Source organism: Thalassophryne amazonica, chromosome 6 (genome assembly GCF_902500255.1).
Source record: "Thalassophryne amazonica chromosome 6, fThaAma1.1, whole genome shotgun sequence".
Classification (NCBI taxonomy): Eukaryota; Metazoa; Chordata; class Actinopteri; order Batrachoidiformes; family Batrachoididae; genus Thalassophryne; species Thalassophryne amazonica.
Window position 1 is genome coordinate 22,019,233 of NC_047108.1, and position 12,003 is coordinate 22,031,235.

Consider the following 12,003-nt stretch of genomic DNA (forward strand, 5'->3'; position numbering starts at 1 on the left):
GGATGTTCAATATGTTGGCTTGTCATGGCCCGATATCGCATCGTGTGTGGTGTCCTCCAACCACAAACGAGCATGCAGCCTGCTGAATGTGACGTGCAGCCAATCAGAAAGAGAGATGGCAGACGCATGGAGTAAAATCTAAAATCAAAATGGCTTACCCAAAGGTCTGGTGGTCACCCTGTCTCCACTCCTTTGAAAGAATGCCTTTTCTTTTTCTTTGTGTATTGTTTTTTTTCCCTCTGTTGTATATAGTCCACAAACTATCTCCGTTTGTTTACTCTGAAGTCACGTTTAATTTCAAGAGATTTTGCGAGATTTCCTGTCTGACCTGGGAATGTTTGTGTGTGAAATCTGTTCATGTGTCGTGTGTTGTTTTTAGCGTGTGGCTGCACACCACACACTGTATGACCAAACCTGTCAGATCTATGATTTTTTTTATCTCCACGTGTGTGGTCTCTCAGGTTTTGGAAACCTACAGATAATTTTAAAATCCTGTCGTGTGAACCAGGTGATTCAGGTCGACAACACTGATATAACCGGTCACCAGTAAATGGCAGTTTTCTATGCATTTTGACGCCAGGTATATCACACGGTTGTCAACCTGAATCACAATTTAACAGACTTTTCAGCTTTGCTAATGCCTTTTTTTTTTACACAAATGACAGCTGCATTAATTTATTAGACATACGCCAGCGTATGCCAGCATTTTTAATACATTCAGCATATGCCGGCTAAGTCAAGGTGGGACAGGACCTTTACATTTATTTATTTATTGTTTTCTTTTTTGTTTGTAAATATGCACATATTTAAATATGTATAATCATGAGATGTTTGTAGGTCTTTCCATACATCTAGTTGTAAATTTGTTTAAAACTGTATTTTAAAATCAACAGATGATTAAGAAACGTACTTCGATAGGACACGGGGTAGGATTGAATAATCATATGCTTCTTTCTACTCCGTTTTGGACACATTATGTTGACATTGTCCTCTTGTTTATTTTTTGGGGGGGGATTTGTTGCTTTCTGTGTTTGTTGTTGTTTCTTCTCTGTTTGTTTTATATGTCCGAAATCAAACTTTCAATCAATCAATCAATCAATCAATCAATCAATCAATCAATCAATCAATCAATCAATCAATCAATCAGTTGCAGCGACACATCAACTCTTCAACTTCAACCTAACTTGGAGCCAGACTGCCTGATATCTTAGCATCACTTTTGGAAAATGCCCAATCAGTAGACAGTTTGTGGCTAGTTTAAACTCTGCGCTCGAAACTGCACTCAACATGATTCCTTCACCTTTATTAAAACCACGCCCCCCCAAAAAACACAGTCGCCTTGTTTCAATGATTACTTGCATGACCTCAAACATAAGACTACATAAGAGGTCTAGAACAAAAATACCATAGGGAAAAACTAGAAGTATTCCACCTCACGTGGCATGATGCTATTCTATCAATCAATCAATCAATCAATTTTTTTTATATAGCGCCAAATCACAACAAACAGTTGCCCCAAGGCGCTTTATATTGTAAGGCAAGACCATACAATAATTATGTAAAACCCCAACGGTCAAAACGACCCCCTGTGAGCAAGCACTTGGCTACAGTGGGAAGGAAAAACTCCCTTTTAACAGGAAGAAACCTCCAGCAGAACCAGGCTCAGGGAGGGGCAGTCTTCTGCTGGGACTGGTTGGGGCTGAGGGAGAGAACCAGGAAAAAGACATGCTGTGGAGGGGAGCAGAGATCGATCACTAATGATTAAATGCAGAGTGGTGCATACAGAGCAAAAAGAGAAAGAAACAGTGCATCATGGGAACCCCCCAGCAGTCTACGTCTATAGCAGCATAACTAAGGGATGGTTCAGGGTCACCTGATCCAGCCCTAACTATAAGCTTTAGCAAAAAGGAAAGTTTTAAGCCTAATCTTAAAAGTAGAGAGGGTGTCTGTCTCCCTGATCTGAATTGGGAGCTGGTTCCACAGGAGAGGAGCCTGAAAGCTGAAGGCTCTGCCTCCCATTCTACTCTTACAAACCCTAGGAACTACAAGTAAGCCTGCAGTCTGAGAGCGAAGCGCTCTATTGGGGTGATATGGTACTACGAGGTCCCTAAGATAAGATGGGACCTGATTATTCAAAACCTTATAAGTAAGAAGAAGAATTTTAAATTCTATTCTAGAATTAACAGGAAGCCAATGAAGAGAGGCCAATATAGGTGAGATATGCTCTCTCCTTCTAGTCCCCGTCAGTACTCTAGCTGCAGCATTTGAATTAACTGAAGGCTTTTTAGGGAACTTTTAGGACAACCTGATAATAATGAATTACAATAGTCCAGCCTAGAGGAAATAAATGCATGAATTAGTTTTTCAGCATCACTCTGAGACAAGACCTTTCTGATTTTAGAGATATTGCGTAAATGCAAAAAAGCAGTCCTACATATTTGTTTAATATGCGCTTTGAATGACATATCCTGATCAAAAATGACTCCAAGATTTCTCACAGTATTACTAGAGGTCAGGGTAATGCCATCCAGAGTAAGGATCTGGTTAGACACCATGTTTCTAAGATTTGTGGGGCCAAGTACAATAACTTCAGTTTTATCTGAGTTTAAAAGCAGGAAATTAGAGGTCATCCATGTCTTTATGTCTGTAAGACAATCCTGCAGTTTAGCTAATTGGTGTGTGTCCTCTGGCTTCATGGATAGATAAAGCTAGGTATCATCTGCGTAACAATGAAAATTTAAGCAATACCGTCTAATAATACTGCCTAAGGGAAGCATATATAAAGTGAATAAAATTGGTCCTAGCACAGAACCTTGTGGAACTCCATAATTAACTTTAGTCTGTGAAGAAGATTCCCCATTTACATGAACAAATTGTAATCTATTAGACAAATATGATTCAAACCACCGCAGCGCAGTGCCTTTAATACCTATGGCATGCTCTAATCTCTGTAATAAAATTTTATGGTCAACAGTATCAAAAGCAGCACTGAGGTCTAACAGAACAAGCACAGAGATGAGTCCACTGTCCAAGGCCATAAGAAGATCATTTGTAACCTTCACTAATGCTGTTTCTGTACTATGATGAATTCTAAAACCTGACTGAAACTCTTCAAATAGACCATTCCTCTGCAGATGATCAGTTAGCTGTTTTACAACTACCCTTTCAAGAATTTTTGAGAGAAAAGGAAGGTTGGAGATTGGCCTATAATTAGCTAAGATAGCTGGGTCAAGTGATGGCTTTTTAAGTAATGGTTTAATTACTGCCACCTTAAAAGCCTGTGGTACATAGCCAACTAACAAAGATAGATTGATCATATTTAAGATCGAAGCATTAAATAATGGTAGGGCTTCCTTGAGCAGCCTGGTAGGAATGGGGTCTAATAAACATGTTGATGGTTTGGATGAAGTAACTAATGAAAATAACTCAGACAGAACAATCGGAGAGAAAGAGTCTAACCAAATACCGGCATCACTGAAAGCAGCCAAAGATAACGATACGTCTTTGGGATGGTTATGAGTAATTTTTTCTCTAATAGTTAAAATTTTGTTAGCAAAGAAAGTCATGAAGTCATTACTAGTTAAAGTTAATGGAATACTCAGCTCAATAGAGCTCTGACTCTTTGTCAGCCTGGCTACAGTGCTGAAAAGAAACCTGGGGTTGTTCTTATTTTCTTCAATTAGTGATGAGTAGAAAGATGTCCTAGCTTTACGGAGGGCTTTTTTATAGAGCAACAGACTCTTTTTCCAGGCTAAGTGAAGATCTTCTAAATTAGTGAGACGCCATTTCCTCTCCAACTTACGGGTTATCTGCTTTAAGCTACGAGTTTGTGAGTTATACCACGGAGTCAGACACTTCTGATTTAAAGCTCTCTTTTTCAGAGGAGCTACAGCATCCAAAGTTGTCTTCAATGAGGATGTAAAACTATTGACGAGATACTCTATCTCCCTTACAGAGTTTAGGTAGCTACTCTGCACTGTGTTGTTATATGGCATTAGAGAACATAAAGAAGGAATCATATCCTTAAACCTAGTTACAGTGCTTTCTGAAAGACTTCTAGTGTAATGAAACTTATTCCCTACTGCTGGGTAGTCCATCAGAGTAAATGTAAATGTTATTAAGAAATGATCAGACAGAAGGGAGTTTTCAGGGAATACTGTTAAGTCTTCTATTTCCATACCATAAGTCAGAACAAGATCTAAGATATGATTAAAGTGGTGGGTGGACTCATTTACTTTTTGAGCAAAGCCAATAGAGTCTAATAATAGATTAAATGCAGTGTTGAGGCTGTCATTCTCAGCATCTGTGTGGATGTTAAAATCGCCCACTATAATTATCTTATCTGAGCCAAGCACTAAGTCAGACAAAAGGTCTGAAAATTCACAGAGAAACTCACAGTAACGACCAGGTGGACGATAGATAATAACAAATAAAACTGGTTTTTGGGACTTCCAATTTGGATGGACAAGACTAAGAGACAAGCTTTCAAATGAATTAAAGCTCTGTCTGGGTTTTTGATTAATTAATAAGCTGGAATGGAAGATTGCTGCTAATCCTCCGCCCCGGCCCGTGCTACGAGCATTCTGACAGTTAGTGTGACTCGGGGGTGTTGACTCATTTAAACTAACATATTCATCCTGCTGTAACCAGGTTTCTGTTAGGCAGAATAAATCAATATGTTGATCAATTATTATATCATTTACCAACAGGGACTTAGAAGAGAGAGACCTAATGTTTAATAGACCACATTTAACTGTTTTAGTCTGTGGTGCAGTTGAAGGTGCTATATTATTTTTTCTTTTTGAATTTTTATGATTAAATAGATTTTTGCTGGTTATTGGTAGTCTGGGAGCAGGCACCGTCTCTACGGGGATGGGGTAATGAGGGGATGGCAGGGGGAGAGAAGCTGCAGAGAGGTGTGTAAGACTACAACTCTGCTTCCTGGTCCCAACCCTGGATAGTCACGGTTTGGAGGATTTAAGAAAATTGGCCAGATTTCTAGAAATGAGAGCTGCTCCATCCAAAGTGGGATGGATGCCGTCTCTCCTAACAAGACCAGGTTTTCCCCAGAAGCTTTGCCAATTATCTATGAAGCCCACCTCATTTTTTGGACACCACTCAGACAGCCAGCAATTCAAGGAGAACATGCGGCTAAACATGTCGCTCCCGGTCCGATTGGGGAGGGGCCCAGAGAAAACTACAGAGTCCAACATTGTTTTTGCAAAGTTACACACCGATTTAATGTTAATTTTAGTGACCTCCGATTGGCGTAACCGGGTGTCATTACTGCCGACGTGAATTACAATCTTACCAAATTTACACTTAGCCTTAGCCAGCAGTTTCAAATTTCCTTCAATGTCGCCTGCTCTGGCCCCCGGAAGACAATTGACTATGGTTGCTGGTGTCGCTAACTTCACATTTCTCAAAACAGAGTCGCCAATAACCAGAGTTTGATCCTCGGCGGGTGTGTCGTCGAGTGGGGAAAAACGGTTAGAGATGTGAACGGGTTGACGGTGTACACGGGGCTTCTGTTTAGGGCTACGCTTCCTCCTCACAGTCACCCAGTCAGCCTGCTTTCCCGGCTGCTCGGGATCTGCCAGGGGGTAACTAACGGCGGCTAAGCTACCTTGGTCTGCACCGACTACAGGGGCCTGGCTAACTGTAGAATTTTCCACGGTGCGGAGCCGAGTCTCCAATTCGCCCAGCCTGGCCTCCAAAGCTACGAATAAGCTACACTTATTACAAGTACCATTACTGCTAAAGGAGGCCAAGGAATAACTAAACATTTCACACCCAGAGCAGAAAAGTGCGGGAGAGACAGGAGAAGCCGCCATGCTAAATCGGCTAAGAGCTAGTAGCTACGCTAAGCTAGCGGATTCCTAAAAACACGCAAAGTGAATAATGTGTAAATAATTTATAGGTGATTCAGCAGAAGGAGTGCTTTAGTTAAGGCACGTAAAGATTACACTGGGAAACAAATCGTAATCTAGATAACTAGATCAATCTAACTGCGCAGAGTAAACAGCTAACAGATACAGAAAAACACCGCTGTGCTCCGGAACAGGAAGTGATACAATACCGCAGTGAGAGCCAACCACCAGTAGAGGCCTAAACAGGCGCCTCTCAGCTGAACGCCAGAGAAAGGCAGCCGCTTTAGACTATAAGCATGCACTACTGGCTACAAAGTGAACCTATTACTCTGATTTGATCAACAAAAACAAGCGTAATTCAAAGTTCTTGTTCAACATGGTGGTAACAATTTATTCATGGACAACCACCTGTGAGTCACTCTCCTTTTACAGCCCAAGATTTCTTAGATTACTTTGAGAAGAAAATAGATGACATTAGGTTAAACATATCCCAGCATGCCTTAACCCGGCCATTACACCCTGCTATTGAGGTGGGTGTCATTACTGAGGTATTACATAGATTTACAGAATTTGATAGTATCTCACTCGGCATGCTGACAAAACTTGTAACGTCTGCTAAAAGCACAACCTGCTTATTTGATCTAATACCAACAAAACTGTTTAAGGAGCTGTGGCCCACTCTTGGGCCGACCATGTTGTAATTATTAATCTGCCACAAGCCTTGGGTTCTGTTCCTAAATGTTTCAAATCTGCAGTGATTAAACCATTTCTTAAGAAATCTAATCTTGACTCTTCCGTATTGAAAAATTATAGGCTGATATCAAATCTATCAAAATGTTCTAAAATTCTGGAAAAAGTGGTTTCACAGCAGCTTGTGGACCACCTTACTGAGAATGATCTTTTCGAGCCACTGCAGTTTGCTTTTGGAAAATATCACTCCACGGAGACAGCTCTGACTAAAGTGGTGAATGATCTTCTGCTTGAAATGGATTTTGACACCACTATGGTTCTGGTGCTGTTAGATCTTAGTGTTGCATTTGATACCATGGATCATCATATTCTACTCGATATGATGGAGAATTATTTTAGGATTACTGACAATGTCCTTGCATGGTTGATGTCATACCTGACCAGTCATTCTCACCGTGTTTTTTACAACAGCCTTACCTCTAACCTTGGTGACATGAAATGGGGTTCCACAGGAATCCGTGTTAGGCCTTCTGCTTTTCTCCATTCATATAGCACTTACTGGGCACACTTGGGATTACCTTTCATTGCTATGCTGATGATACTCAGTTATACATGCCAATAACTCCTGATAATTTCATACACATAAAATCCTTAGAAGATTGCCTTGTGTCAGCGAAAAGCTGGATTTCCAGCAATATCTTACTTTTAAACTTGGACAACACTGAAATGATGGTTCTTGGTCCAGCAAGACATCGGCATCAGTTTGACCAGCTAATGCTTAACCTAGGCTTGTGTGTCATACATCACACTGACAAAGTGAGGAACCTTGGGGTAATTTTTGATCCTACGTTGTCCTTTCACCTCCACAATAGAGATTTTATGAGGACTGCTTTGTTCTATCTGCGAAACATAGCCCATCCTGTCTATGGCTGATGCTGAGACCCTGATCCATGCATTTGTTTCTTCTAGACTGGACTCCTGCAATGTTCTATTGTCTGATTTACTGCAGTCCAGCATTAGGAGCCTCCAACTGGTTCAAAATGCTGCTGCCAGACCCTTGAAAGGAAGCAGAACGTTTGACCACATTACACCCATTTTGGCATCTCTTCACTAAATAAAAAGTATGTGGGCTACAGAGCCTTCTCTTATTCTGCACCTGTTCTGCGGAATGATCTCCCTACTGCAATTAACAGTCAGATTCTGCAGAGACTTTCAAGTCCAGACTTAAGATGCATTTATTCTCCCTCCTGTATGGCTACCATACTGGCATAGTATGGTACTATGCTTCTTATCCTTTTAAATTAATTTTAATAGTAATGAAACAAGTCTCGGCCTCAACTTTATCTAAATTCTGCATCTGTTAGTGAAGCTTAGGGCCAGCGCTGATGATCACATTAGTATTTTCTCTGCTTTCCTGTTGACTTAATTCAATTTCTTTCCTTTATTTTCAATTGAAGCCAAATTGTACGACCAAACCTGTCAGATCTATGATTTTTTTTATCTCCACATGTGTGGTCTCTCAGGTTTTGGAAACCTACAGATAATTTTAAAATCCTATCGTGTGAACCAGATGATTCAGGTCGACAACACTGATATAACCGGTCGCCAGTAAATAGCAGTTTTCTATGCATTTTGACGCCGGGTATTGAAATTGAATTGAAAAATTGACTTAATGCTGATGAATTATATCTTAAGGGTAGTTTTTCCAGACAACTGATTCATCTCTGTTTCACTCTGTCTGAGGTGCATATAGCATCGCATAGGACTACAAGACTGACTGCTACAGACTGCAGGGTGCCAGACTGACTGCGACATGCCATGCCTGAAGCAGATGCAGCACACTGCAGTCTGCATTTGGAATGGACTCTGCAATGGGAACAGGCCCACTGATGGCACTGCTGAGACCTTCAACAGATGCTGGCCTGGCTCTCCAGGGCACTGGACTGACATCAGGATGCCCTGCCTGTGTTGGAAGCCCCACGTGGAATTGTGAAATTTGACACACTAAGATGAAAGACCCAAAATGGACTGCTTCTTAATTTCAGTTAAGGACTGTTTTTGTTGATCTGTTTTTTTTCTTAGGTTTCTATTGTCCATTTCTTCTGTTTGTTAAGACATTTTTGTAAAATTTGCAAAAACCTTGTAACTGTTAGAATGGCTGAAGCAGTGGGTCACCCCTCTGAGTCTGGTCTGCTTGAAGTTTCTTCCTCTGAGTCTGGTCTGCTTGAAGTTTCTTCCTCATTATCATCAAAAGGAGTCCATCCAGAAATGGGAGTGGTGTCTACTTCAGCAACCTTACTGCCCTGTGCACCAGCAAAATTCCTGTGTATTCATTTTGTGAATTGTTTTGTAAATTGTGTCTGTAACATGGCCCAAGCACAGGGTCACCCCTTTGAGTCTGGTCTGCTTGAGGTTTCTTTGTCAGAGGGAGTTGCCTGTGTGCTTGCTCAGGGGTTGGTAAGGCTAGACCTTACTCATGTGAAGCTCCTTGAGGTAGCATTGCTGTGATTTGGTGCTATATAAATAAAATAAATTGAAATTGAATTGAATTGAAATGGCAAAAAGAAATTAAAATGTGTGAAATACCAAGTGTTCCAATACTTTTGGAGGGCACTGTATGTGCACTGGGGGAAGCACAATAAAATATAATAATATGTAGATAAAATCAACAACTCAGCGTCTACTCCTTGCCAAGAGAAACTGCCAGGTGCTCTGAGGTCCAGATAAAAAAGGTTTAAAAGCACACAGCCACACTTTTTCCTCAGTCTGACTTGGAACAGCTGCATCAGGTCCTGTCTTCACTCATACAGAATTCACACCCTGTGCCAGAGCTTTGGCCAGTCAGAAGCCCAGAATGAAGCATCAAACAGCCATAGGATATAAACCCACGAGTATAATAAAAGTAAATAACAAGTAAGGACACAATGGTAAACCAACATGCAGGTAGCATAAAAGCTTTCCACCTCATGTCTGGTCAAAGTTTTGAGCATGCACAAAACTTTTCGATGGACATCAGTTGACAAGCAACTCATTTTGCTCGTGGACAAATGGAAATCTAAAAATTCAGATCAGCACCTCATATGTTTCCATGATCTGTCATGGTGTGACATGGGCTTTTCCAATGGGCTCACCAGACATAAGCTGACGAGGAACATGTTCAACAAATGAGAAAAAGACTTGTACAAGACAAAAAAGGACATGAATGGATATCAAAATTTCATATCTGTTGTTCATCCATTTCTTCAACTGGTCACAGAGACTTAATGGAATGAATGTGGTACCAATGAGTTCTCAAATCACATGACACACTGAACTATAGAAGAGCTAGAAATGTATACCTTCCTATCTACAGCCAGAACCATGCTTTGAATTCAATTTTATAACCAGGATTGAAAGTGCATGTTTTCAATTTCAAGTGTGCAATAATTATTTAAACAAAATTGGGCAGGTGCGTAAATTTGGGCACCCTTGTCATTTTATTGATTTGAATACATTTAGCACTAATTACTGGAACACAAAATTGGTTTGGTAAGCTCATTGACACTTGACCTCATTACAAATGTGAATCCAATCATGAGAAAGGGTATTTAAGGTGGCCAAATGCAAATGTTTCCCCTCTTTGCATGTCTTCTAATGAGTGGCAACATGGGAGCCTCTAAACAACTCTCAAACGACCTGAAAACAAAGACTGTTCAACATCATGGTTTAGGGGAAGGATACAAAAAGCTATTTCAGAAATTTCAGCTGTCAGTTTCCACTGTGAGGAACATAGTCAAGAAATGGAAGACCGCAGGCACAGTACTAGTTAAGGCCTGAAGTGGCAGGCCATGAAAAATCTCAGATAAGCTGAAGTGAATGATGGTGAGAACAGTCATAGTCAACCCACAGACCTGCTCCAAAAACCTACAACATGATCTTGCTGCAGATAGTGTCTCTGTGCATTGTTCCACTATACAGCGCATGCTGTATGATGCTATAATGCAGAGGAAGCCTTTTCTGCATACATGCCACAAACAGAGTTGCTTGAGGTATGCTAAAACACATTTGGACAAACCAGCTTTTTTTGGAATAAGGTGCTGTGGACTGATGAAACTAAAATTGAGTTATTTGGACATAACAAGGGACGATATGCATGGCTGAAAAAGAACACAGCATTCGAAGAAAAACACTTGCTACCTACATGAAATATTCATACCATTGAACTCATTTGTATACCAATGAACTGCAGAAGAAGAAAGATACAGGAGAAGTTGGCATGATGCAAACTCAGCCCCAGGCGTGAAGTGGGCCTGAGACTAAACCTACTCCTACCTGTACGCCTAACTGTACCCCTAACCAAGTTCTCTAGAGGGCCATTGTCTCTTGTCACCACAGACGCCACCAAAATTCATGATACTGGCTGTGTTCTGGACATTCATCTCTTGTGCTATTCACTGCTGCTCTGTTGTCACTGTTTGTACTGTAAAGAGAACTGGGTTCTGTGAAGTCACTGCCTCACACACACAGCTCTGCAGTGAATGGTTGGTTACCATCAGCAGGTCATTGAACAGGAAGACTTCTCGCTGGTGAACACTGCTTCGCTGAGATCGGTTTGGATCAGGAACCTCAAACAACTGACAGCAGCAAACCAACCGACGATGAGGCAGAGACAAAACCTGTGACACACACACACACGCACGCACGCACGCACGCACGCACACACACACACACACACACACACACACACACAGTCAAGTTCCAGATGTGTGATGACTGCAAAGAATGTTTGTAATGTCAGAGCATCTTACAGGCTTCTTGCCAACTATCATCCTTTCCACAGCCTGGACTTGGGACACATGGTCATCATTGGTCCTCAGCTCCCATTTCTGGATCCTTCCATAGATGGCCACCAAGAGGTCTCTGGGGATGTCTTGGCCATTATCTACCCCTGAAGAACAACGACACAGCAAGATTAAAAACAGTGGAAAAGGAATTAGTGAATCTTCCCCAGAGAAATGAAAAGTTGATTGTCACAGAAATTCATCACTTATAGTCCATGCGCCAGTAGTCGATTTTGACCTAATCAGTACAAATTAAGGGGACTAAATGGCACTTAGAGTCCAGCTCCAGTGTACCATGACCGACACAAAAATGTATGGTGGCCATCCAGGGTTGTAGGTGTAGCCAGGTAGAGGTCAGAATTTAAAAACACTCCAGCCATACTGTAAAGTACGAGGCTTCACCGCCGCGACACGCGGAATTCCTCCGCACGGAATTCCTCCGCACGGAATTCCTCCACACGGAATTCCTCCGCATGTCTGTCTCAATGTGCCGAAAAAGTGCTGATGTCCACGTCTTTTCACAATTCCTGTGCTAGTCAGACGACGTTCCAGATAAAACACAGCGTCCAGTTTGGAAATGAACGGCACATTCCACTGTTACAGGAGTTTTTGTCATGGAAAGA

General features: G+C 41.3%; 1 protein-coding gene across 1 annotated transcript in view; it reads right to left on the reverse strand.

Moving 5' to 3' along the window:
• The window catches only part of LOC117511426 (IQ motif and SEC7 domain-containing protein 2-like), a 149,320-nt gene that overhangs the window by 76,647 nt on the left and 60,670 nt on the right, over nucleotides 1-12,003 (reverse strand). The window contains 2 exon segments of the mRNA XM_034171454.1: nucleotides 11,090-11,215; nucleotides 11,348-11,487. Of these exon segments, the coding sequence (XP_034027345.1) occupies nucleotides 11,090-11,215; nucleotides 11,348-11,487 (266 nt within the window).